This window comes from Ixodes scapularis, unplaced genomic scaffold (assembly GCF_016920785.2).
Source record: "Ixodes scapularis isolate PalLabHiFi unplaced genomic scaffold, ASM1692078v2 PGA_scaffold8__174_contigs__length_109621045, whole genome shotgun sequence".
NCBI lineage: Eukaryota > Metazoa > Arthropoda > Arachnida > Ixodida > Ixodidae > Ixodes > Ixodes scapularis.
The window spans coordinates 51,237,900-51,264,497 of NW_024609883.1; the positions used below are offsets into that span (position 1 = coordinate 51,237,900).

General features: G+C 48.8%; 1 protein-coding gene across 1 annotated transcript; it reads right to left on the reverse strand.

The window, feature by feature from the left end:
* Window positions 1-10,725: 10,725 nt before the first annotated feature.
* LOC120841498 lies at window positions 10,726-25,901 on the reverse strand. Its single transcript, XM_040212401.1, has 4 exons — window positions 25,793-25,901; window positions 18,315-18,403; window positions 11,111-11,260; window positions 10,726-10,803 (listed from the first exon to the last, which is right to left on the reverse strand). Exons 1-4 carry the CDS (start codon window positions 25,893-25,895, stop codon window positions 10,726-10,728), a joined length of 420 nt encoding a protein of 139 aa, XP_040068335.1. The 5' UTR covers window positions 25,896-25,901.
* Window positions 25,902-26,598: the final 697 nt, after the last annotated feature.

Here is a 26,598-nt window from a genome sequence, read left to right on the forward strand (position 1 = left end):
TTTTCGACGTACACCTTTGCTTCCACCGTCGCTCTAGTGATAGCTTGCCTGCCTAGTGGGGTTTTGTACCCCTTTCGGTACTTCTGCACCGCTTGCAGTCGCTTGGCCCAGAGGTTGAGAAGGAAAATATCAGGGTTAGGAGCGTCTTCTTCGACCTTTGTCTTGATTGTGGCTGCCTGCAGGGCGCTGTTGAGGAGGCTCTCGAAGCTGGACTCTTCTGATTTGTCTTCCCTAAGGACGTCCCTGAACCTGTCCCAGTGAACGGTCTTGGCCACTCGTTTCTTTGTCATGTTCTTTACCTTCTTTGTGGGCGAGAACTCGAAGAGGATGGGGAAGTGATCGCTAACCCATGGGTCTAGAAGACACTTCCATTTTTGATGCTGTATGTACTGATTTGTCGTCCATGATAGATCTGGTGTCGTGTCCTTCTGTCCGGCTCCTCCCAGTCTTGTCTTGGTTCCTTTCTTGTTTGCCAATTGCAAACGAAATGTTTGCATCTCACGTATTAGATCTTCCGCTCCGTTCGAAGACTGTGCGTAGCCCCACGTTTGGTGTTGGAGGTTGAAGTCTCCGCCGCAGTGCTTCTGCTCTCGGGGGTATACATCGTGCAGGTGAGCGATCCATCCGTGGTTTCTTGTATGCGTCTTGTCTCTAAGCGGTCTGTAGTAGATGGACACAAAAATGTGGTTCGTCTGCTGAACCGTTGCGCAAACTCCAACCACTTCTTGTTGTTCATCACAGTATGGAGTAAGGTCGACCTGGTGTTGATACCAGTCGCTCCTTGCGTAGACAATAGCTTTTCCCGGTGGGGAAGCCGAGTAACCTGGGCGCTTGGATGTGATTGATGGGCTGGAGTAGGCTGTGTAGCCGCTAAAGTTGATGCTTGACATGTTAGTTTCCTGAAGTAGCATTACGTCAGGACGTTCATCGGGCTTGTCCAGGAGTCGTATCCGAAGCTCCGCCGCTCGTTTGCGAAGCCCCTGACAGTTCCACTGGAGTACCTTAATCATTTTTCCATAAAGAAATGGGCTGCGAGTGCCCGTTGGTGATTGGCGTATTCTTTATACTTCTTGTTTTCCTCCTGTAGAGACTGGACGATGGTGTTGAGTCTGTTTAGCTCTGCCTTGAGGGAGTTGCACGTTGTAGGAAATCGCGTACCGCCACCGATTCGCCGTTTCCCACGTGGTCCGTCAACAACCCGAGTCCAGACTGGTTCTTTCACGGGAGCGGGATTCCGCTCCCAGTTTATTGGTACAATAACACACAACGCTACAAACCACTCAATCTAAAATACAAATACAAGCTACATTACACAAAATTTACAAACTCACGTTAAGCCCAACGCTAAACACAAAGAAGGCCCCCAGGCCTCGTGTCCCGCGATTAACCTAGATCCGGTCGCCACCCACTTGCCTGCCAGTGCCTGCGTCTCGGTGTCGTCCGGAGTTCTTCGAGGCCTTTCGCCCCCTGCCCCACTATCGATGGGCGAGGAGGTTTCTCCTCGCCTGCCACGGGGGCGCCTGCAGCGCCCTCCAGTGGCTAGGAGAGAAAGCGGCGCGTCGGGAGCCGAATTCGAATTCCCGATCGACTCCGCGGCAACACGACCATGTGATCGTGTCGCGGCCAAGATTGGCCGAATGGTTTGATGGGCGCCCTCGTGAATGCACGGTGCGCCATACTCCCCTCTCCTAAAAATCGAAGTACGCCGGAATTCAGACGTACGGCTAGGCTGCTGGGAACACCGTCGCTTGGTTTGGCCTGGAGACCCCCCCACGCACACACACACCGCTGGTCCCATGGGTCGTCCTCACTGAGGTCCATCAGTTCGCCCGAGACCTGGGGTGCGCGGCCACCACACACTTCACAGTAGACTATGTCGACTTCGGCTTGGCGGTGGCCTCCGGGGCAACGGGGTCCTTGAGCAGTGTGCCTGGCCACCATGAGACTGCCCCCCCCCCCCCCCCCCCCCCCCCATGGAGTGGTGCACTGGAGAGGGACTGTGGTTGTGACCCAGCTGCGACAGCCCTTCCTGAGCGATGTGGGGCTGGGAGTCCAATGTCACTCAGAACTGCACCCCGGCGTCCTGTGTGGCGTCGCGGATGTCCAACGAGGCTCCCCGAGCTGTGGTTCCGGCCGAGGAATACGCTGCCCGAAGTCGAGGAGTTCAGCCCAGGCTGGTGTTTGTCCAAACGGCGACTCCTCCTTTCATCCTCTCCCAGGGAGGACCATTCGGTGCACACCAAGTTGCGTCTCGAAGCAGCAGCCGCAGGGGCGATGACGCACAAGATGGGAAAAGTCCAAGGCGCGCGCCCAGCAAGGGAGCAGTACCGCAACACCAACAGCAACGCCGCACACACACAAAAAAAAAAATAAAAACATTCCACAGCAAAAGCAAGAAACAAAAACAAACACTGAGGGTTCCAAGACACCCCTCCCCCACCCACAAAGAAAAACAAAAACACAATGCCGGGAACGCCGATTTCGGATCGTTCCCCCCTCTTTTTCTCTTTCTCGGGCCACGCACTCTACGAGGTTCCGATCCCATCGGGTTGCCTCCGGCTACGCGTGTTGTAGCTGTGCCGCGGTGGTCCCAGGAAATCCTGAGATCTTTGGCGCCCCCGAATGCCCCTTTGCGGCCGCTTGACCGGCTCATCCCCTTCCCTGGGGAAAAAGGGTTGCAGTTCGCCGATGTGAACTGTCCCGCGGACGAGATCAGAATTCTGCTCCCTCAGCGTGTATGTCAGTCGAGACTTCTTGGAATCGATGACAAAGGGGCCAACCCACTTGGGGGCCAACGCCGCCGAGAAGAACTTACTCGCATCGCTCTGCACGTGACCTCGCCGCAAAACGGTGTCGCCCACCTCGAGCTGCGCATCGCGGTGCGCTTTGTCATAGGTGTTCTTCTGCTCCGCCCGCGCGCGAGCCCTGTTTCCGCGGGCGGCGTCCAGCGCCCGCGACAGTCGCTCTCTTGTGCGCGTCGCGAAATCCTCGTGCGAGGGCACCGCTCTGGCCGCGCTCTGTCGCGGGCGAAGAACCGCATCGGTCGGCGTAGAGAGTTCTCTGCCGAAGTTCAAAAGCGCAGGCGTGAACCCAGTGCTGCGGTTGAGGTTGGACTGCAATGCAAACGAAATCGAATCCAAATGCAGATCCCAGTCCCGCTGCTTTCGAGCATACGCCCCGAGCAGCGGCTTGATGTCGCGGTTCCGCCGCTCGGTCACATTTGCTTGGGGATGGTAACACGAAGTCTTACAATGCTTAATCCCGAGGGCCTGGCAGGTTGCCGCGAAAACTTTTGAGCAAAATATCGAGGCGTTGCCGCTCACCAGTCTCTCGGGGAACCCGTAGCGACACCAGACCTCGGACAACCTGCTCAGGACTCCCTTGGCTGTCACCTTCCGCATTGGACACATCTCGACGAACCCGGTGAAGTGGCAAGTTACTACCAACACATGTTGATAGCCTCCGCTGGACCGCGGCAGGGTCCCCATCAAGTCGCAGGCCGCGATCTCCCATGGCCGCGTACTCACGATGGGCTCGAGCAGGCCGGGTGGTCTGCCGCCCCTGGGTTTGCGCTCTTGGCACACTGCGCAGCTACGGACATAACGGCACAGCTGCCCCTTCATGCCCGGCCAGGTAGCGAAACGGCGCAGCTTATGCCACGACTTCGGTGCACTGCCGTGACCGTCCGCATCGTGGTAGTGACGCAGCGCTGCCACTCTGAGATCGCGGGGAATCACGGTCTTGAACGACTCACTTGAATCGCTTTCTTCCGGGAAGTACCGCAGCAGGACGCCATCCCCATCGATCAGGTAAGATTCCAGCTCACCTTCTTCGATGTCTGACTCCTGGGCGATGGCACTTGGCCCTCTCGGTGTTCCGGAGTGCCGGAGCGTCTTTTCGCCCTTCTGGTCAGGATCCATCTCTTGCCTGAGCCGGTCGAAGATAGCGAGACAAAACGAATCGCTCTGCTGTGCTTCGTACAGTTCCGTTCGGTTGAACGCCGGTCCCAGTGAGGTAATCGCCTCAGCCAGCTGCGCGACGCCGCCACAGTGGGAAGCGGAGCGCGAGGCGGGATTTCCCGTCTCCCGGGGGATGGCCCCGCCTCCGCAGTCTGCTGCCTCGCGCGGTGGGGGATCCACGGGTGCGCGGGAGAGCGCGTCGGCCACCACATTTGTCGTGCCCTTCCGGTACCGAATTCGGTACTCGTACTTCTGCAGTGTCAAGGCCCAGCGCGCCAGTCTTCCGGCGGGTTCCTTGATTCGGGAGAGCCACGCGAGGGCCATATGGTCCGTCTCGATCGTGAACTCTGTCCCCTCGACATAATGATCGAACTTCTTAAGAGCAAAAATGATGGCGAGGCATTCGCGCTCACTCACCGTGTAGTTCTTCTCTGCCGGGTTCAGCGCCCGGCTGGCAAATGCCACCGGGCGGATCTCTCCCTCTGCCTCCTGCAAGTGCACCGCGCCGAGTCCCTGGTCGCTGGCGTCCGTCTGAATCGTGAAGGGCCTATTCAGGTCTGGCAGTTTGAGGGATGCTGTACGCGCCAAGGCCTCGGTCAGCTGGAGGAACGCCTCCTCCTGCGGCGCCTCCCAGCTCCAGGGAGCCGCTTTCCTCAGCAATTGCGTGAGGGGTGCCTGCATGGCTGCGCAGTTCGGGATGTAGGCTCGGTAGTATCCTATCATGCCGAGAAAACGGCGCACTTCCCCGACATCGGTATGTACTGGGAACTCCAAGATCGCCCGCAACTTGTCCGCGTCGGGGGAAACTTTTCCTCTCTCGATCCAGAATCCCAACAAGCTAATCTCAGAAGCTCCAATTTGGGCTTTAGTCGGGTTTAGTGTGAGGCCGGCGATCCGCAGTTTGCGCAACACGTCCTCGAGGTGACGAAGGTGGTCCTCGAAAGTTTCCGAGTACACAATGATGTCGTCCAGGTACGCGAGCGCGTGCTGCCACTTGGCATCTCCAAGCACCCCGTCGATCAACCGCTGAAATGTCATCGGTGCACCTGTTAATCCGAACGGCATCCGAGTGAACTCGTACAAGCCTCGGTAACACACGATTGCAGTTTTGCTTTCGTCGCCCGGGCTCATCTCCACTTGGAGGTAGCCGTTGCTTGCGTCGAGGGTAGTGAAATACTTCGCCTTCCCCAGATTCGAGATGATTTCTTCGATGCTCGGAAATGGATACGCATCTTTTACGGTCACCGCGTTCAAGCGCCGATAATCGACGCAGAGTCTCGATGTTCCGTTCTTCTTGGGCACCAAAATTACCGGGAATCCCCAGGGTCTTGAAGACCGGCAAATGATTCCCGACTTCAGGAGCTCATCGACTGCGGCATCTATCGCTTTTCGCTTCGCCAGGCTCACAGGACGCGGATGGGACTTCCAAGGGCGTGCGTCCCCAGTTTCAATGCGATGTTGCACCTGCTTAGTGCAGCCCGGCTGTTCGGTGAACATTTCGTCAAAGTTGTGCAGCAAAGCCGCCAACCTCTTTTGCTCTGGTCGAGACAGTTCATCGGCATTGGCCAACAGGTGGCCCATTCTGTCGCAGTGCTCGGCGGAGCTCGGAGTTGGGTGACTCCTGGCGTCGTCGCGGTCGGTTCTTTCCTGTTCTGTCGCTTTTCCCAGCGCTGCCGCCATGGCCCCCATGGACTGCCCTCGGAAACTTGAAAGGGGTGCATGTGCCCCCTCTCGGTACCCGCCACTTGTCACGTCAATGATGATGCCGGTGTGGGCCAGGAAATCCCGTCCTAGAATGATGGGCACTGTCAGTCCGGCCAAATGGACGAACCGCTGTCTCTGCGCCCGTTGATTCCAACGTACCACGAGACGCACTGCTCCCCTCGAAGTCGTCGACCCACAAGCCAACTGGAAAGTGGCCTCCCCATGCCTCACCCGAACGGACTTCTGTTGGAGATGCCTGAGGACCTCGTCCCCAATTAGCGATGCACTAGCCCCGCTATCCAGAAGAGCTGCGAACTCCTTTCCCGCCACCGTCAGGGAAATAAATGGGGCCGCGGTGCTTGTCGCTGTTCCGACTCGATACGCCGTCGGCACGCACACAGCCGATGGGGTGTCGGGGACCCGCTCGTTGGTCTGTTTCGCCGCCGATAACTTTATCGGCGGCCTCCTCCGTTTCCCGGAATCTCCCTTGTGCAGTCGCGCCTATAGTGCCCGATTTCGTGGCACCGAAAGCAGCGGCCTCGCCAACCTGGGATAGGATTCTCCCCAGTGGGACGTGCGATGCGCTCACCCCTTTGTGGCAGCGGGTCGGCGGCAGACTGCTCCTGGGCTGCGGCGATCCGTGGTGCGCCGGTCGGCCGGAATTCGCCGCGTGGACGGCCGCGCTCCCTCCTCGGCGCGATCCTGGCTCCAAGGTGTCATCCCTGAGCTCCCAGGGATTCCCGCTCGGCTCCCCGCTGGCCGCCGCCATTGCGGCCTCCCCCCGTCGACACCCACGTGGCACCGGTCCGTGCCACGCGCATCGGGGTTCGAGCGTGTCGATTGGTGCTGGGGGAAGGTGGTACCTGCGCTCCGCCAGTATGTCAGCCTGAACCCTGCGCGCCCCCTGTGCGAGGGCACCATTCGTAGGAAATCGCGTACCGCCGCCGATTCGCCGTTTCCCACGTGGTCTGTCAACAACCCGAGTCCAGCCTGGTTCTTTCACGGGAGCGGGATTCCGCTCCCAGTTTATTGGTATACAATAACATATAACGCTACAAACCACTCAATCTAAAATACAAATACAAGCTACATTACACAAAATTTACAAACTCACGTTAAGCCCAACGCTAAACACAAAGAAGGCCCCCAGGCCTCGTGTCCCGCGATTAACCTAGATCCGGTCGCCACCCATTTGCCTGCCAGTGCCTGCGTCTCGGTGTCGTCCGGAGTTCTTCGAGGCCTTTCGCCCCCTGCCCCACTATCGATGGGCGAGGAGGTTTCTCCTCGCCTGCCACGGGGGCGCCTGCAGCGCCCTCCAGTGGCTAGGAGAGAAAGCGGCGCGTCTGGAGCCGAATTCGAGTTCCCGATCGACCCCGCGGCAACACGACCATGTGATCGTGTCGCGGCCAAGATTGGCCGAATGGTTTGATGGGCGCCCTCGTGAATGCACGGTACGCCATAACGTGTTGCGCAATTCTTGTGCTTCTGCCGTTGGCGAGGGTAACGGTGGTGGCGAGAGACCCTGCTTGACCTTATTGGCCCACAGGTTCTCACTGGGCGGTACCGGGGTCTTGACTGGTCTGTTTCCTATCTCCTGTTGTTGCTGTTGCAGCTTGTGCTGTTCTCTGAAACTCTTCATGTCTTTCCGCATCCTTTTGTTTGTTTCCTGCCATGTGGGGCATTTGCGGTCGGTTCCGAGGTGGCCCTTCTTTTTACATCCCTGGCAGTAAGGTGTAGTGTCGGTACATCCAGGTCCCTGGGTCGGGTCCGTTGGTCTTGGATGGTCGGTTCCGCATATAGGGCACACTGCCGTATCCGGGCATATATTGAACTTGTGTCCTAGACGGTGGCAGTGCCCGCAGGTTACTGCTTTCGGTTTGAACGGGAATACCCGCATGTACCTCTTGCCGTAAAGAACAGATCGAGGCGTTTTCTCTCCATCGAACGTGAGGACCGCCGTGTTTGACTTGCCAAGTCTTCGAGCGGCTACCACGTGAGGCTTTTCTGACTCAATTTCCGAATTGAGAACGTCGTCTTGCGGGTCCTCTTCTTTGTGATATATGTCACGAATGACACCCTTGCTGTGTGTGTTCCCATAAGTCCTGAAGACTTGTATGGGTATCTTGCCTTTCTCTTCAGTGCCGATCTCTGTGATCTTCTCAAGAGTCTCGGCTAACTCTTTCGAATCTGTGCGGACCGAAATCGTGTTAGACTTTTCTATGAGATGCATTGTGAAGGCCGTGGAGGTGTGAGTGCCCGTGAGGTGCATTTTGAGTAGTGGAAGTAGGGGCTTGATCGAGATTTGTGAACGCGTCAAACGGATCTTATACTCGTACTGTCAGCGCCGGGTTGACTTGACTTCCTCCGAAGTTTGCTGCATTGGGTCCCCCCGGACCCGTTTCCTTTTCTTCTTATCCGTCACCTGGGTCCAACCAAAAGTGTCCTCAGGTTCCTCTCGTGTAGCAGGTGGCATCTCGCTGACCGCGTTCGGTGGTGGTGCGAGTGTCCCCGCAGGTATCGAACTGGCGCGGTTGTTCTCCACTGCATGCGGCGTTGTGTCTGGTATGGAAGTGGTGCCGACTGCGGCCGGCGCTTCTTGCGTTTGTTTTTTACCGTGAAGGTTTATCGGAGCTTTCTTTGAAGCCGTTTTCTTTTTCTTCGCTTTGGTTGGCACAATTTCATGGGTTCCTTCAAGTATGTCCTTGAATATGTTTAAAAGGTTCTCCCTGGGGATACTCGCGAGAAGGGACCTTACAGCTTGTTCAACTGAAAAAGCCGTGTTTGGAATCGTGGAGGGCTCACCGAAGCATACAATGGCGGGGTACTCCATTGTTGGCTTTTTCAGTGTCGGAGTGGCAAGAATGGCCGGTCCCGTCTCGATAGGGGCGGTTTCGGCGTTGCTCGCAATCTTCGTGTCTATGGCTTCGGGCTGACCGCTTACATCGGTGGCTGGAACGTTGCTCGAAGTAGTGGGCCTTTCTTCTGGTCCTCCTGGTGAGAAAACCCCTCCAGGAAGGCCGAATAATGAGCCCGAAGTTGGCAGCTCGGTGCTGGTCATTTTGTTCAGGGAGCTCAGAAAATCGCGTCCAATCTCGTCGGTAGCTTCTTCTTTCTCCTAGACAGATGGGATGGCATCTCAGAGGCCCCTATTTTTTTTCTTGTTTTTCTTTTTTTATTTTTTTTTCGTATTTTTTTTTTTTTTTTTTTTTGCTCTCGCTGCTGAACTTACGAGCAGGAGCTCGTGAGGTCCTGCTTGTGAGCTCACGAGCAGGGGCACGCCGGACGGCGGACGGACATTCGGACATGGCTAGCCCCTGGTGATGCAACAATTTTTGTATTTTGCGCAAATAGCGCTTAAAACGGATCCCTGACGTTAATGACCTGTGAAATACACGTTTCTTTTTCACCACACGCAATCGAACTCGCAAAAAAAAAAATAAGAAAAACAAGCAGAGTTTACCCCCTCAATTCGCAGCCAGAACAAGCGGCCCCGTGATCTGGAGCCGATTATAGGCCGCCAACGTTTATCATGGCCACGCGCTGGGGTTGTTGGCAAGGCACAGGACACGCGCTGAGTTCCAGACATTGTTAGGGTTTGGCTGTTGTCGTCATTGCAGCGATTGGATAGAAGACACTACCCGAGTGCTTCTCGAGCTGTCGATTATCACGAGCCCAAATCGAGTGTCGACGCCATGCTCGGGTCCAATCTATGAGCCGCATTCAAATATCGTCACTGGGCGGTACTGCCACCGCCCAGCTACGTCATCAGGTTTTGCGAAGGAGAGATTGAATGAAAACTCTCGGTTTTGTCCTCGATATTACAGCGCAACAAAGGAGTTTCTTGGTCAGTGGCTTTGCGAGCGAGTATCCTTGAGTCTCACTCGTGCCAGTAAGCTCGTGTAAAGTGAAAAACACTCCAATTTAATATCGTTGCGCCGCCCCTTTAAGGAGCTTCGCCCCTAAAAAGAATATGCGACGAGGAGGAAAGCCGGGATGTTTGCCTGGTGAATGTCTAAACAGAAGACGGACTGCCGGACCTCAGCTTTCACTTTATATATATGGCGGAGAAGTGTCACCTCACGCATTCTGAAGTATCCTGTTTGGATACTTCAGAATTTTCGCGCATTGAGATAGATTATCGTACACTAAGTAAATATAAGGCATGGGACCGGAATCACGAGGGAATGAGAAAATGGCCTGAAAATCCCCAAGATCGTGCTCTGGAGGCTACGCAGAAACGCCAACAACGTCACAATCATCAGCAAAATACACGAGCACCAAGCTGCTGTCGCCGTGACGCACGTTACGCAATAGCGTAAATGCCCTCAGCACTTTTGCACAATGCTAATTGTCAAGGATTTGAAATAAAAGCTCTGTAACGGATCTTAATATTCTTGTACGAAACTGAGAAAGGTTTGAACACATTTATTATACTTCATTTTTTTTTTAATTTTCGCTCTTATAATTAAGTTCGGGGGAAAAAATGCACCAAACCTTTCTCATGGAAATGAATCGCCGGATGTCAAGGTTATGCTGGTTGTTATCTGTTTCAATTAAAAACCGCGTACTAGCACCACATGAACCTCTAGCATACACATTCTAAAGCACACGAAGCTCTTGCAGTCTATAGCTCAATAACTTTTATGGTTACGATTACACCCAATTATTTGCTGAATCTGTTTAAGATTTAATTGTTCACTTTCCACGAGGCGCTAAAACAATAGATTGTTATTTTTACTTCATTACTTTTCGCGGAATAAAATGTTTACTTTCCAGGCACTTAAAAGGAACTGTAAATTCTTGGCCATGAGCACTTCGGTATTTGGAAGCAAAAACAAAATTACGAACAAACTACAAAAAGCGCGTATACAGCCGCATAGTTTCTTGCCGCTTTACAACAAATGAGAGATGGAGTCAACGCCCGAAAGCGAATGACAAGGCCTACATGACAAAAAGGCCTAGAGAGAAAAAAAAAAAAAAAAGAAAACTGAGTCTTATAAAAAGAAACCAATTTTATTACAAGACCAACGTCTTCTTTACGGCGGTGGCACTTCTGCATTTCTTAAGTGGAACCATTTTTTTTGTTGTTGTTACCTTCATTGCAGAACCTGCATATGCACTTCCCGGAGCTGTCGCATTTCTGCGTAAAAAATACGTGTATTTTATTAGCGTTTTTTCACATATACTGCCATTCACCGCACAAAATACTATCGCAGCATTTATGCAAATATACTCAATGTCAACGCGCTGATCATGAAAAAAATATTTATATATTTATGGACATGCCAGTGACATTCCGGATTAGAATATAAACTTCAGCCCAGATTTAAACTTTCACGACACTAATTTCTTAAAAGGTAATCAAAGCGGGTTTCAATCCCTAAACACTTCTACGTTGCCGAGCCATTTAGGTCCATCCTTCTATATTTTAGTGAAAAGCAACTCACCGCCCCAAAAGCGCACGGCATTCCTTGTGGCAGAGTAACTCCTTCATAATTACGATTCCGAACAGACATACCATTAACTACCACTGTATCTGCAGTAGAGTCATGTTGATAAGTACAAGTGGCTTTGCACTCGCGAGGCATTACAGTGACCTGGAAAAATATTAAAAAAACACATCGGCTTAGTTTTTCTGGTTGAGTAAAAAAAAAAAAACATTTAAAAACACTTCCTACACTGCTCCGATGAGAATCCCAAGATTTGGAAATCGACTCGGTCTCTTCTTCCGGACCGGTTGGGTTTTTGCCTTTCTTATATTCTAACTTCCTTCCTATTGCACTATAGTCGTTTTATATACACAAAGAGTGAGGTGACGCTAAATCGACTTATTCTTCCTTGTGCGGTCTGAATGACGTGCAAGTCTACGGAAGGCCTCTGCCTTCCGTAGACTTGCACGCCGTTGCTAACGCTTCTACCGTTGCCAACAATCATACTTTCTTGTTGACGACGCATATTGAAACAAGCTATACTCCGTTTCATCTTCAGTCAAAGCGCAGCGGACGCTCGGAGCCATCGCAGCCAATTCAGCGTTGAGAGAGTGTCATGTGACCTTGAGCTCCTTGTGTCGCTCTGCCCAACCGGCAGGTCACGTGATTTTCTCCCGGCGCTGGATTGGCTGGGATGGCTCGTGGCGTCCACTGCGCTCGGAATGAAGGTAGAATGGAGTATAGCGGACAGAAATGCAAAAACCGTTGTCACTAAGCTTTAGGTATATTCGCCAGTCATGGAATTCCTCTGGAGGTTAACTCGGACAACGGACCACAGTTCGCGTCACGAGAGTTAGGAGCATTCATTTCGACATACTAGTTTGAACACGTAACATGAAGCCCGAGATTGCCACAATCTAACGGCCTGGACGAAAACGGGGCGCAAATCGTGCAGCGATCGAATACTAAAAAAAAAAAAAAAAATAATAAAAAAAAGGAACCCCGCAGTTTTTTTTTAGGTATGCTACACTACACATTTTTTTGTTAATACGCTTGAGACTGGGTCTGAAAAAACTTGTAACAAACAAAAACAGAAGAAACAGGGAAGGAAATCAGACGACGGCGGATTTCCCACAATTTAAAAGCGTGTGCGAAGGACTTTAGTGTAAATATGTCTTTCAATACGGATTTCAAGTTGGACAACCTTACCCCATTTAAAAGAAAAGGAGGGGCTGCCAAAAAGCCGATAGATAAAAATTTGTACCTCGTTAGAAAGGAGATACCGTTAGCCTGTGGGTTTAAGTATGTGGTGCAAACGTCCAGGTGTTTTGATGATAGACTAACTGTGCATAAAAGAAAGATAAAAGTCAACAACGAAAATAATCCCTGGAGAAGGGGAACAAGGGGGATAAAGGATAAACACAAATCTCTGAACACAGCTAGGTAACTGGTGCGCGACCGAAAAATTCGGCCTGGTCTGGGTATCGAACCAGGGACTTGTCCATTTCCAGTGCAGCGCTCTACAAACTGAGCTAACCTGGAGTTAGACGTCAGTAGAGCAAACGGGCGTTATCAGGTGCCGCCAGTCTAACACCAACAAGGGTCAACGGCATGCATTTAAAATTATGATGATAATACAATTAATGCAAAGGTGCAAGCGAACTGGACAAGATAGGCGAAAATAAACAAAAATTTCTGAACACAACTAGGTAACTGGTGCGTGACAGAAAAAATCTGCCTGTTCCTGGTATCGAACCAGAGACCTGACCGTTTCCAGTGGAGCGCTCTACCAACCGAGCTAACCAAGAGTTAGACGTCAGTAGAGCAAACGGGCGTTATCAGCTGCCGCCAGTCTAACACCAACAAGGGTAAACGGCCTGCATTTAAGGTTATGATTCGAATGCAATTAAATGCAAAGGTGCAAGCGAGCTGGACAAGAACGACGAAAATAGTATCTGGAAAAGGGGGACAAGGGGGACAAAGGGCGAACGCAAACTTCCAAAGACAGCTAGGTGACCGGTGCGCGACCGAAAAATTACGCCTGGTACTGGTATTGAACCAGGGCTCCCTGGTTCCGTTACTGCGTAGCGGGCGTGTAATTGTGGGTGCGGCTGCCAGCCCAAAGGTAAGGGGGTCGAATCACCTTGGCTCTTTCAAATATTTTTATCTTGTCTGAGCTTCACCTCAACAGATTCTATCCTCTTCGGCGTGCAAAAAGCAGCATCCTTGCTTCTAGCTTGTTCGATAATTGCTGGTTGACAAAGTTACGTACAGGGATCATGGAACAAACTTGAAAGTTTCTTAGAACGAACACGTTGCGCATATTCACCAGACAATTTGAAAACTCGTTTTCTACACACTTTGTTTATTATACCATAGCACGCGGTCTAACGACAAAACATTTTTTTTCATAAATAGAAAGTAATTTATATTTCAGCACGTGGTTTTGTTTTGCGTTTCGCGGCAAACGCTTTTGTTAAACATTTGGTTTGGACAATAAAAAGTACATATAACTGTCACTTGATGCGAAGACATAATGTAGCAATAAAATATAAACCAATTTTGTTTTCTCTGAATTGGCAGGTGGGGTGAGAACACATTAGACGAACGCCACACGACATGCCAAGAGTTCTCATGTCATAACTCCGAGCGCTACATTTGTTCTAATAACCTTAAACTATGCATTGCCATCACTACTAATAAACTGGAAAGTAAAACGTAAATGTTGCTGGAAAAATAGGAGTATGCTACGCAGCTTGATGTTAGAATAAGCTTAAAAGTGCAATAACAATATTGCTTGGCTTCATTCGTTCTCTGAAATAGTTTGCTGTTTGTTACCATGGTGCGTTAAGGGGAAAATCTCGGTCAAGTAGCAAGTATGCAAGCTTTATGCCATGCCTTATACTTCTTTTATTAAAATGGACAAAAACAAAGGAAACAAAAAACAATTATTAATTATATTTGAAGGTATTCGCGCAATCATTCACTGCTCCGTACAGTTAACGTGATGAAGCAAACGTCACGGCGGCGTGTGGGCTTTACAAACCAAATGTGGCAATCGCGAGATAAGGCACTCGAGCCACCAATGCCATATTTCGTGAAGCTGCAAGTTTAAAACGGTCAATGATCGCCTGTTCACCTTCCTACAGATTGCGATTTTACTCACTGCCAGCACTTGCAGATTACATGAGCTCCGCGGCTCAGAGCCGGACGCCAAAGCACCCTCTGTACAAGAAGCAGACGAACTTTTTTGCGCCTGCCCCCTAGATTCTCCAATCAGAGATCGGAGCTGAGACGTTTGGTCTGTCACTCTTTTCACACATCCTTCTAATAAAGCTCGGAGCAGTAACGTCATTGCAAACACTGCGCAAGGAGCATGTGGAGTTGCCTGTCGTATAGTCTAGTGTCGTCATTGCCGATGTGGCCTGCGCCCGGAAACGCGCTCCGACCAGTCTAACACAGTGATCAGACATGCTTAGTGCCGTGCCGGTAACATTTTATAGAATGAATCACGCACCTTATGCAGCGTTCAGACTGCGGACGCAACTTGCATAAGATATATATATATATATATATGTTTGCCATTATTACCATAATCATTATAATTAACGCTGACGGTTGTTTCATTTACATTGACTGCTACGTAAGTTAAAAGTCAAATTTGGGGGTTTTACGTGCCAAACCAACGACGGGCATCTGGCACGCCCCAGCGGAGGACTGAGGATTAATTTCGACCACCTGAGGATCTTTTGACGTGCAACCGAAAGCTCGGTTACACGGCGTCTTCTCCGCAATAAGCCTCCCTCAGATTGCGGGCACCTCGGCCGGGATTCGAACCCGCCACATGGGATCCGTAGGCCAGCGCTCTCGCCTCGGAGCCACCGAGGGGCTGCTACGTAAGTTGAGGTTTTATTACAGGTCAATCAAGCTGCAAGGCCTATGATCGACATAGGGCTGTCAGACGCCATCAAAAGCTGCAAAACCCCCAGGATGCCAGATCCATAGGCTTTGCACGCCAGTGTTCAAAAAATGACTGACCGGTCGGCAGCATCGCCGCTCAGGGCTGGCCGAGAAACAGGCAACCCCATGACGATAGAATAAAAAAAAAAAAAAAAAAGAAACATTGTCGCACATTTTCTGATGTGTGACAGTATTGCGACGACATTTCAATCACATATTCACAAGTTTTGAATAAATTGCAAAACCTCGCTTTTGTTTTAGTTTTACGTGTAGTAAGAATTAAATCATAATGCTTGTTGCTCTTACGATGGCGTGACTAATGAAACATCGGTGCGCTGCGTCCGAAATTTCAACTAGCTTGTACAGCAGCCTCTGCACGGATGGTAGGCTCGTCGCAATATCACAATGCGCAGACGCTGATTCGGACAGTGTAGACTATTGACAACTCCAGATAAAGCCATACCATACATCGTAAAAAAATATGTAATGTAGGAAAGCAGAAAGCTACCGCCCGCATTTTCAGTAAAAATGCGCGCTGCCAGGCGGCCGAAATGGAAAGCAGGCACAAGAAGATTAAACGCGACCCGTGAAGTTTGCTAATAGAACACAATTTAAACGTGTAAGCTCGGCGTGTCTGACCTCAACCGATGCCAACTGACGTTTGCGCTATGACGGACTATAAACCAGGGTTGGGCAGTATCGCGATACAAATGTATCGCGATAGTATTTTAGAAATACATTTTGTATCTGTATTTCTGTATCGCGATACATTTTTTTCACCAATATCTGTATTCCTGTATCGAAATACATTTGGAATGTTTCTTTGTATCGCGATACAATCAGGATGAAATGTATTTCGTTACATTTCTTGAGGAATACTCCCCCCCCCCCCCCCCCCCCCCCCACGAAAAAAAAAAAAGAAACAAGTCCGAAAGCATTTTTTTTTTTTTTTTTAGTTCTGAGGGCACCAAAGTTAAGAAGATGCTGAGGCATTGTTACTATGTTGACCAAGGTTCCTTTTGATTCTGCAAACTATTTTTCTATGCGTCCTCTTCTCTCTTCTGAGAAGTGTTGCGTAGTCGGGGACTCGAACCAGGTGGCGTGCCAGGAGTGGAGTCAGAGCATCTTCTGCCGCACGTCCTTAGGTAGGGATTTCTTGAGTCAATAGGGAGTTTTAGAATAGCGCACGCTAAAGCTTTGCGTACGCAAAGAATAGCGTCGTCGCCACTGCGCATGCCCCGAACGCAAACCAGGTTTTGCGCTTTGCGTGCGCAATTTTAGCGCGCGCTATTTCTCGGAAATAGCGTGCGTACGCAAAGAGTCTTTGCGCTTCTTCAAGGAGGATTTGTGATGAGAAGTTGGCTAAAGCCAAGACGAGCACAGTTAAAAAAAACTGGCGGCTTCCAGGATTATGTCGGCGGCTGCTTTGGCGGCGTCGTGAGTGCGACGTCGGCGGCATCCTCGCGACTGCAATCTTCAATACTGGACGACATTGTACTCGGTTTGGCAGCGATCACTGGCAACTTGATGCTTGCGACGCGCGAACATTTCACGGCGAAGGAACGATGTGCGAAGGTCAGTACACGAGACCTCTCTTGCCGAGGCGACGCAAGCGGACGCGACCGGTCAACCGCTCGCGTCGTGTTCTCATGTTTAAACAAATTAAAATGCTACTCTGGACCAAAAAACTCGTTTTCCTCTAAAGTTACATCATTTCGTGTGTGAAATAAAAATTGTGACTGTATCTTGGTGGCGTCGCAAGCGCGAGACGCTTGGGCTTTTGCGTTGCGGCGGAGAAACGCTATTCTAAAACTCTCCTGCGTCGCGTGCGCTAATACAAGCGCTAAATTTAGCGCTAGCGCGCGCTAAAATTGCGTACGTTATTCTAAAACTCCCTATTGTTTGCTGGCATCCAATGCCCGCTGCTAACCGTCTCTCTCGCCTTAGCGTACAGAGTACACCCAGCCGGCAAAGCTGAGTCACATTCCGTTGCAGCACCAGCCTGGCTCGCGGTGGTTGACTTGAAATAGTAGGAAGACTCACGCTGTGAAGTTTAACACATATTCGAATGCATCTGCGGCTGCGCCCGTAACATTGCATGGCTCAAAAGTACGTCATCAGCCGACGTGAACGTGACCCGTTGCTCTGGTGATCCGAAACCCAGAAGGAGGCCTGAAGTGGCCTCGCTTTGCCAACCCAGACTAAGTACTCCCGCGACTCGTCTCGAAACCGCTGTTTCTCGGACAGCTCGCACCTGTGCCGGCAATATCAGCTCGCAATCCACGAGGTCTCTGTTTGGATAATGCTAGGCAAAACTTGAGGACTGAAATCCGTGCGTCGGTGGCGGAGGGTCGGTATTAAGGAACTTCAGAACAGGGATGCTACCATATCGTTTTTTCAACCATAACAGAAGATAAGACATGTATTCCAAGATGCTTCAGGTGGTCTGCTATTCTCAAAAATTCCAAATGACACTGCATGCACGATCTTCAACGAGGTAACCTACAACGAAAGTACGTATTGTCCTTTCATACAGCAGCGTGGCAAGGTTTCATGTTCAAGGCCACACCTACAGATGAAGAATACTAGTTTATTCCACCGTGACATCATGTGATCAATGTTGACAGGATTTCCTCGTCAAACAGACAAAATGTCATGAAAGGGACCGCGGTCAGCCCTTGATGGAACGTTTTTTTGGGCCCATTGAAGACTCCTTGTCGACCGAAACCACTACCTTCAGGGCAAAGTGCCAAGCCTACAGGAAAGTAATGTCGGGATCGAAAACATCCACTTCAATCTTCAAGCTTCATCTTAGTTGGCGTCTCAAAAAAATTTGGAAAATGTATTGCACTATCAGTATTTCTGTATTTGTATTTCGCCCTCCCTAAAATGTATTCCTGTATTTGTATTTCCAAATACTTTTTGCCTCTTTTTAAAATGTATCTCCGATACGTATCGCGATACATTTTTACAGATGTATCTTAGTATCAGTATTTTAGCTACTATTTTAATGTATCCCAGTATTTGTATTTCCAAATACATTTCTGAGTATTTCTGCCCAACCCTGCTATAAACGAACCTTTAGATGCTTGATCATTTAACTGTACGTAAATAGTCGTTCGGCTCTCGAAAAACTTTCCTGCTTGAACAGGACTATATGAGGTTCCCACGTCTATATTCGGCCGCAAGATATAGGATTGCGAGATATGTACCGAGGATGTAAATATATAAATGGCATGCCCCTGTCTACTCGGCCACTTACCTCTTTTAGCTCACCAAGAGTAGTGTTCTTACAAAGATCCTTAATCTTTTGTTCACAGTTCGGTGCCATGTTCTCCGCACCTTTAATGACTGTAAAAAATATCCACAAAATAAAAAAACGAAGGCAATATCGACGTCAACTTGAACATGTATGACACTACAAACATGTGTAAAAATTAAGTTAATTATGAAAGATATTTACTGCATTAGTGTGTATGTCGTAGTGATTTTACTTTCAGCCTTGAAACTCGAATGAGGAATGGAAAGCTAGTTATGAGCGGTGATAACGGCCGATGCCGGTCGTGGTAACTCGGTATCACTTGCCCCCCCACCCCAGACTATCGTGTAAATAAGCCTACCGTATCAGCAGCTGATAAGATGAAGCGTGCAGTTCTGCTGCATTGCGACATTGCTTAACGATCGTGCCAGACTGAGGACTTTAGGAAACCGCTCGAAAAAGCATGGGTTCTCAGGAAAGGGGGCAGTATTGGACCGTATCTGAAGTCCCACCTCTGACTTTTCACGTTAAAGATGCAGCCAAGCCCAAATTGTAGGCAAGTTACTGCGTGAAGATGTCGCACTTGACCATTTACCCCACCAACTACACTTCGGCGGAGGCATGGTTCTTATGGCTGTGCCGGTGCGATTCCCTTTCTGCCATCTCTGCCGCAGGATGGGGCAGGGCCCATATCCGTCATTACTCTCCTCCCAAATTAACTGAATGCCTCACTATTGTGCATGAGCGGGCCGACTGTGTTCACTCTTACGGCCGATCCGTGGGACAACGTGTGGCTGAGGACCAAAACAAGTTGATCATGAATAAAGAAGGGTGGAAAGTTCGGCAGCACCAGCGAAGGAGTCTGAGAAATCCAACATGGCTGACAAGGGCGACAAGCATGCCACTGCAGCCTCTAAAGTGAGCGAGCTTACACTGTCGCGATCGTGGGTTGCAGCAGCTCCTTCTCCGGTAATCGAGTGCTCACCCGCAACTCGGGAAGAGAAAAACACTTCAGGCTTTTCATCGGCGTCTGGCGAGGAGTCCAACTTTTCAAGGATAAAGGGCGATGCAACTTCAGCAAAGCACCGCTATGACGACCTGGTTGAGGCCTCGAGCTGCAATGGCAGGTAACGTCGGGGAAGCGCAACAGTAGCTAGCCACGCTTGTCGTCACTGTAACACAGCTACCAACTGTCCAGTTGACTACTGTGCACGATGATCTCCTTTTACGAGGCCAAGCGCTCTCCCTGGTTCTGAGACAACGTCTGAACTTCAAGAACCTGTGCGACTGGTGACCCTAAATGTTCGCGGGCCAACACACACAGAAGGTCACGACCGGTGTATCGCATAGTCCAAGGGCAGGACCTCGACAGAGTCGAGGTCCTGCCCTTGGACTACAAGAAATTGGCGTTGATCAAGGCTTTTCTTCAGAGTCGACATGAAAGGGCGTGAGATTGTTTAGCCTTTAGGAAACATACTGGTGACCCAAATATTTGGAGAACGTCCGGCTACAAATGAAAGACGAAAACGGGATGATGGGTATTGCTTCTGAAAAAATATTCAGCCTCGCGGAAAGCTGTGTTCTGGGTGAAGACGAAAAAGCTGGCGAGAAAGTTATTCTGTGAAGCGCGTTTCTTGTTCAGAACAGTACTACTCAAAGTTTCTTTTTTGCTTTCCACGCTAAAAAAAAATGACTCGACAGTTAATTATAATATCTTATCGGTATTGAACAAAACACGGAACCCTATACCTATAACGAATACGTCAGTCATCCTGTTGAGACTTCAGCGGAATTTGTTTTCCTAATTTGGCAAAGCACGGTGGCAAGGGCTAAAAAAAATGGCTGCGACATTTACCGTTAAAGTTCTATAATGTATGTGATGCATTATGGGACTTTATAGGACGATACTGCAGCATAGGATTATAATTTAAAGGCCATCATAGTATTATAGTATTGGAGGTAGGTGGGGAGGGAGGGAGAGATGGAGAAGGAGGACAAACCGGGAGCAACCTAACCTAAGGTAATCTAGGAGATGTTACTAGGAGGTTAGAAGGATGGGGAGAGAAAAGGAAGGGGAAGAAAGGAGGAGGAACGGGATGGAGGGAATAGGTGTGCCGCGTGACGTATATTTTCCCGCTAAATAGAGCGGGTAAGCTGAATGACTGTACAGGTCACGTTACGTCGTCACGTGACGTAGATTTCCTCGACTAAATTTGGCGGGAATCTGGATTTGTGTCTAGGTCACACGACGTGAATTTTCCAGCTAAATTCAGCGGGTAACTGAATTTGTGTACAGATCACGTGACGTCAGTTTCCCGCTATATTTAGCGAAAAATGCACGGACCGACGAACGGACAGAGGAAATTTTCGGATTGGGGAATAGCATTAAGAAGCATTTTATGCATTAATAAGTACGGCCTTGAAGATATGGGCGATAGTTTAGGTGACATGCAAAGCCTTCATTTATTTTTTCTCGAGGATGCGGTCATGCCCATTTAGATAGATTGTATGTACTGCCCTTATGTTGCTGCTCTTGTTTTACGTTGCAAGAGGTACTGTCTTTGTTTTCCAAATGTTCTTTTATGCCTTTGTCGTTCGGGAACCATTCTTTGGTGGCTTTTTTTCTTATCAATTGGAACGAAAAAAATAGCTTCTGGCTAGAAACTTCAGTTGTTAAATGAAAAAAAAAAACTAATAAACAATTAAAAATTTAGGTACATTGACTTTACTTCATCTCTTTGTCACTTCAATTTCACCACTAAATTTAGTAGGAAAGTGCCGCATTGTGGCCAAAACACCAATTCAGTTTCTCCGCTAAATTTATTGGGGAAAGTGATTACTTTAACCCTTTAACTGGCAAGATAAGAAAGAGTGAGACTAGAATTTTTTCGGACCTTTATTTCTTCTCTGCAACACGCTAATACATACCAGAATAAATATGAAACTGTTTCATCGAATACTATTCTAGATACAAAAGGTCGACAATTTTGTTGATCTGCCAGTTAGGAGTAAGGATACGGGTCAAAATCAGCGGGAGTGCACTGATGTTAACATAAAACCTGGGCCTCCCAGTGGCAGTCACAAACGATTTTACCGCTGGATGACCTTTGCGCCAACCAGGAGACCTTCATTATTAGGCAAGAGGGGTATGTTGAAGAATGCACCCTTGGTGCAGGAGGAGGTCATGAATGATTCCTGTGGAACTGGGTCTGCAACAAATTTTTAAACCCCATTTCTGTGTCTTGTTTCGGACATACTTTCCCAGGTTTTCTGCACGTGTGCCCTTGTGGGCTACCATCACCTCGTCAATGCTGTGTTTGGTTTTTGCTGGAATTCTCAAAAATTGTGTTGTCAGGTTTTCAAACAAAGGCCGCACCTTGAAGAACCGCTCACCACTCGCAGGTTGAGCAAGATTATCTGCTAAGTGCACGTAACATCTCAGTTCCTGAAACCTTTTCAACGGCACGTTGTCAGCAACTGGGGGAAATCGTCTGTCCCGTGATCAGCAGTCTTCCAGTGAAGGAAAATTGTAGACGCCCATAAGCACGAGTATACCCAAGAAGCTTCGGATTTCCTTGGGCGTTGTTGCTATAGAAGTTCCTTGCTGTTATGTGCTGTATATGTTTGTCTGGAAGGTTCTCAGGTCAATCAACTCGGCTGTGAACATGGGCGTGAAGTAGACGTACGGTGTCACCACCTCATGAGGTGGTTCATAGACATTTCTGGAACTTGCAGGTTGGGGATGTCAGCTCTGTTCTATTTTCTTGATGTGGCACGTACCTTACTCGATCTCTGTGGTCTCTCATCCTCCTCGTCGTCAGGAACGGGAATGGGAACGAGCGCACGGCTACGGCTCTTTTTCTTTTTTTGGAGGGCAGGTGCTAGCAGCTGTGAGCGAGCGTTTACGACACGATGAACCGGCTCCCGCATTGGAATCAAAGATTGTGGTCGCGCATTCGTCTTTGCTTGGTGACCTTTCTGGTGTGTCCGCACCTTCTGTTTCACGAGGTACGTCGTCATCGCTTGAGTCAAGCCCAGAGTCACTCGGGTGCAGCGAAACAAGTGCTACACCTCGCTCTGCTCTGGGTTTCCCGTATAACGTAGCCTTGTCTATGGCTACAAAAAGAAGTTTACTCCTGAATCGCAAACAGATCAATAAGAAAAGTCTTATTTCTAAATGAATAAATGTTACCTGCTGCACAAAATCATCTCTAAGAAACCACGCGGGAACTAGGACATAAAGCAACAGCGCACTACAGAAACAGATACTCTAAAGTCGCAAGCACACACACACGCAAAAAAAGCACTTACACAGCGCTTTGTAGGTGTTTTCCTTTTTGTGCTTAGGACATAAAATGTACACATAAATGTTACCCGCCACTTTAGTTTTAATACGAGCGCTATTGTCGATAAATAATTTCAATACCAAAGCCGTAGCGGCGTGCCTGCAACGCTTTCGCTGTACCAGCGTGAGGTGGACCTCTTTTCCCTGAACTGGCAGCTCAACAATTTTGTCGACTATGATCGCGGACCGCCTGCGAGTCTTTCAAGCACCTAAACATAACAATATTTCTATACCGTGCTCCTGATGTTTGCTCTTTCGAAGGTGTAAAATATGAATTCGCTCACTTGAGATAAACGCTTCGCACAGCAGTCAGAATGCGGCCAATACAGAAACGCCAGATAACGGCAAAACAAAAGGCGCATGCTGCTGCATCAATGGCCAAAAGCGCGGGTTAATAGTTTTATCAACTGTAATAAAAAAAAATGTGCCTCAAAAACGCTAAATTTAGCGGCGTGTGTTTGTATTTGAATTCCGCCTTATTTTAGTGTCCTTTTTACTTAGGTCTACAATATTGTTGATCTGCGGGTTAAAGGGTTAAAGCACCTGCACATCAATTCAGTTTCGGCTAAATTTAGCGGGGCAATTGGCGCCACGTGACTTCTAATCAAGTCAGTTTCCCACAAGAAAGAGCGGAAAAATTACATTACATGCCCTAAGCACAAATCCAGCTTCCCCAATACACTTAGCGGGAAAAATCGACGACACGTGACCAGTACACATATTCAGTTTTTCCACTAAATTTAGCGGGAAAATACACGTAACGTGTGACACCAATCTCTCCTCCCCAACCTTCCTTTCCTCCTAGGGTGTCCTCCCCCATGTGCCTTCCTTCCCTTCATTCCCCTCCCTCTCCCTTCTCTGCCCATCCCTTTTCTTACCTTTCCTTCCTCTCGCCCTCGTCAAGTGACACACAAACTCAGTTTTCCCTCTAAATTTAGCGAGGAAAGTTACGTAACGCGACATATGTAAAAAAATAGTTTCCTAGTAAACTATTTGGTTCCAATAGACCACATGCGAAATTGTTAGAGCGTCTGGCAACAGTTTGTGCACTGCCATTATTGTTTCTTCGAGATTCCTCCGCTTTTTGTCAATTTCGTAGCGCTGTCGGTAACAATGGATGCTTACTGCTCACCGCCATCTATCCTCACCCACACCTGCGAGCTAAGAGTTAGCATTGTTTTGTGATTTTCTTCTGCATGTGCGTGGTCGTCGCCCCGCCTGTCGCTGGTTTCTCGCCGCAAGCAACATGGCGGACGTACACTTCAGCTCTAAATTTGACTTTGAGTGCCGGCAAAGGCACGGGCGCGGGCGCCTGGTTTCCGAAAGCGCTCTCTCTGCGCGAGTGCTTGCGCGAGCGAAGGATTCTTCAGAACTACGTTTTCGCGACCTGGCGTTTGCCTGCGCCGTAGCCAACTGGTTAGACGGAGCATGCTCTTCGGCGCCTCTTTAGATGGCACTGTGCATTTCGGATATAGTATATTTCGTATCCCCATATCTCTCTCCTTCCCTTTCTCTCCCCCCAATCCCTTTCCTTACCCTCCTACTGTGACCTCTTCCCCTCCCCATCTGACTCCCTTCCCCTCCCCATTCATCCCTCTACCCCTTCCCCATCCCTCCTCCCTCCTTAATCACGTGACTTACTAATTCAATTTCTCAAAAATTGATTCTTCACTCCCAGAATGACTGTTTAGTGTCTCCCAAATACAGCTTTACACAGCTGCGACTTCGTACAGCAATGTGCCTAAATACGTCTTAAAATCTCTTATGACGAGAAAACACACTGGCGCCATCTATCAGGTAGCTGTGGAACATTTGCCATTTTCGTGTATTTCCTACTCTAAAAAAAAACTTAGTTTTTTTTCTTTTCTTTTTTTTTCGTTTGATTTTAATATTAACGCAAAAGCCTCGATCTAGTAAGGCGCAGTTCGAGAGTTAGCTTACAGATGGCGCCAGCGTTCCAGCATGTTTGTTATCTTGTAGCAAAAGTTACAAGAATTCTGTCCCAAGCAATTGCAGGTGTGTGAAAGGGCCTTTAGTCAACACTAAACCTCAAACGCACGTTTCTACTCCCCCCCCCCCCCCCCCTCGCCCCCCTTCCTCCGAAGAAAAAAAGAAAGAAAAACAAGAAACGCGGTTCGCATTTTATTACTCCAAACCATTTTTCAATGAACCGGTAAGCGCCACAGGAAATGATGGCTTTGTTCCCGTTCCTGTTTAACATCAAATATGTGATATCGGTTTCAGTATTGTTGCCGGGTAGGTCAAAAATAACTCTTTTTCTCCGGTTTTCGGTTAGGGTTCGGGTTAGGTTCGACGCACCTTTTTAAGCCCGTCATTGTCAAAGTTGACAGGCCTACATTATTTTACTTCGATCTGTCAATGACAGCGGAATTATTCAAAGACGTCACAGTGAGCGCCTGGCGCCTTGCCAGTCGTGGAATGCCGACCACGTTAGCAAGAAGGCGGGGCACGTTATCAGTGTACTCAGCATTTAATTCGCATTTATTAATTGTGACGATCGACAGTTGCTTCTGCTCTGCACTAAGCACCAAGATGCCGGCGTCCACTAGGAGATCGGGGAACGGATTGCCGATATTCTAAGCGTAGCTCATTTAGTGGCTCTAGTTACGGCCTACGTGATTTCTCCTTTCGCTGTCTTGTTTGGTTATTATTACTTTGCGTTAACGGATTCAAAGGGAAACAAATTCCTCTTCTGGGTTCTATGACCCTTGAGGGTTAATTCTGGTCGCTGTTAAAACAAGCAGGGAAAATAGTTTAGCGTCCCTCAAAAAGAATCAGCAACTGAAAAAAAAAGCAACTTGAAAAACAAAACTTTATCCGGCATCCGAATAAATTAGTGAAAATTTGATTTGAAGTTAAATTGGCCCTCGAAATAATTACCTTCACAGACACGATAGCCTTCTACGGGGCAGAGTGTGCACAAATTTTGTATGAGCTTTTATTTGTCCGTTGTAGATATTGATGCAGCCTCACAACAACACGTAATCATGCCATTTTTGTTTTATTCTTTCAACATCAGGGGTAACTACAACCAGGCCAAGACGACATAAAAGTCTAATTATTAGATTATATGCGGCGTCTAAACTGCAAGAACGACAGAGAATCTTCTACTCACCAACTTCAGCTTCAATTGGTTTACAAATTGCAAATAACACAAACATTGCCACAATCAGCCTTGCGTCTCTTATGATAGAAAAGGAAAGACCAGTGTTCTTCATAATGTGATCCACCTAGATCAAAAACACGCGGATTCAATTAATGTTCCCACATGAAAAGGAAATGCAACTACATCCTGATGGCTCATATCTGGTTTCCTGCTTTGCTGTTACTAGAGTAAATGTATATGCTCTGCTGGCAACATATGCTCCGCTTGCGGAGCAAGCGGAGCATATAAGTTACTCTAGCTGTTGCAATCTATTTCTTCATGAAAGGGTGGAGCTATGCCCGTTCCCCCCGCGGTTCCTGAGAGTGTCAGACTGGAAGAAGAAATCGACATTCTTGCCTTTGCCAGTTCAAACATAAATAAACAAAAAAATCACTGTTTTTGTTCTGGTGGCCTCTCCTCATTTTTTCTTTCTATTTGTTATTTTGTTGGCGTTTTGAGCCTGCATTTTTAGACCTGGCATGTTTCCTGTTCTTAGTTTGGTCGCTTCCGCTTCAAGTTTGCCATTGCTAAACTTAGCGCTGGGGTGCGCTGACTCCTATTCCCGTAATAAATTAAAAAAAAATGCATTTGAAATAATGAGTACCACATACTGAGAAATGTACGGAAGACAGAGTACCAAATGCTTTCGATCAAATGTGTTTGGACGATACCAAATTACAACCAAAAGGATTTGAAATACAGTATCATGAGTGGAGTACTCGAGATAGAAACAAGTATGCTTGCGGTTCCCCTAGTCTTGAAAGTCATATCGTCCC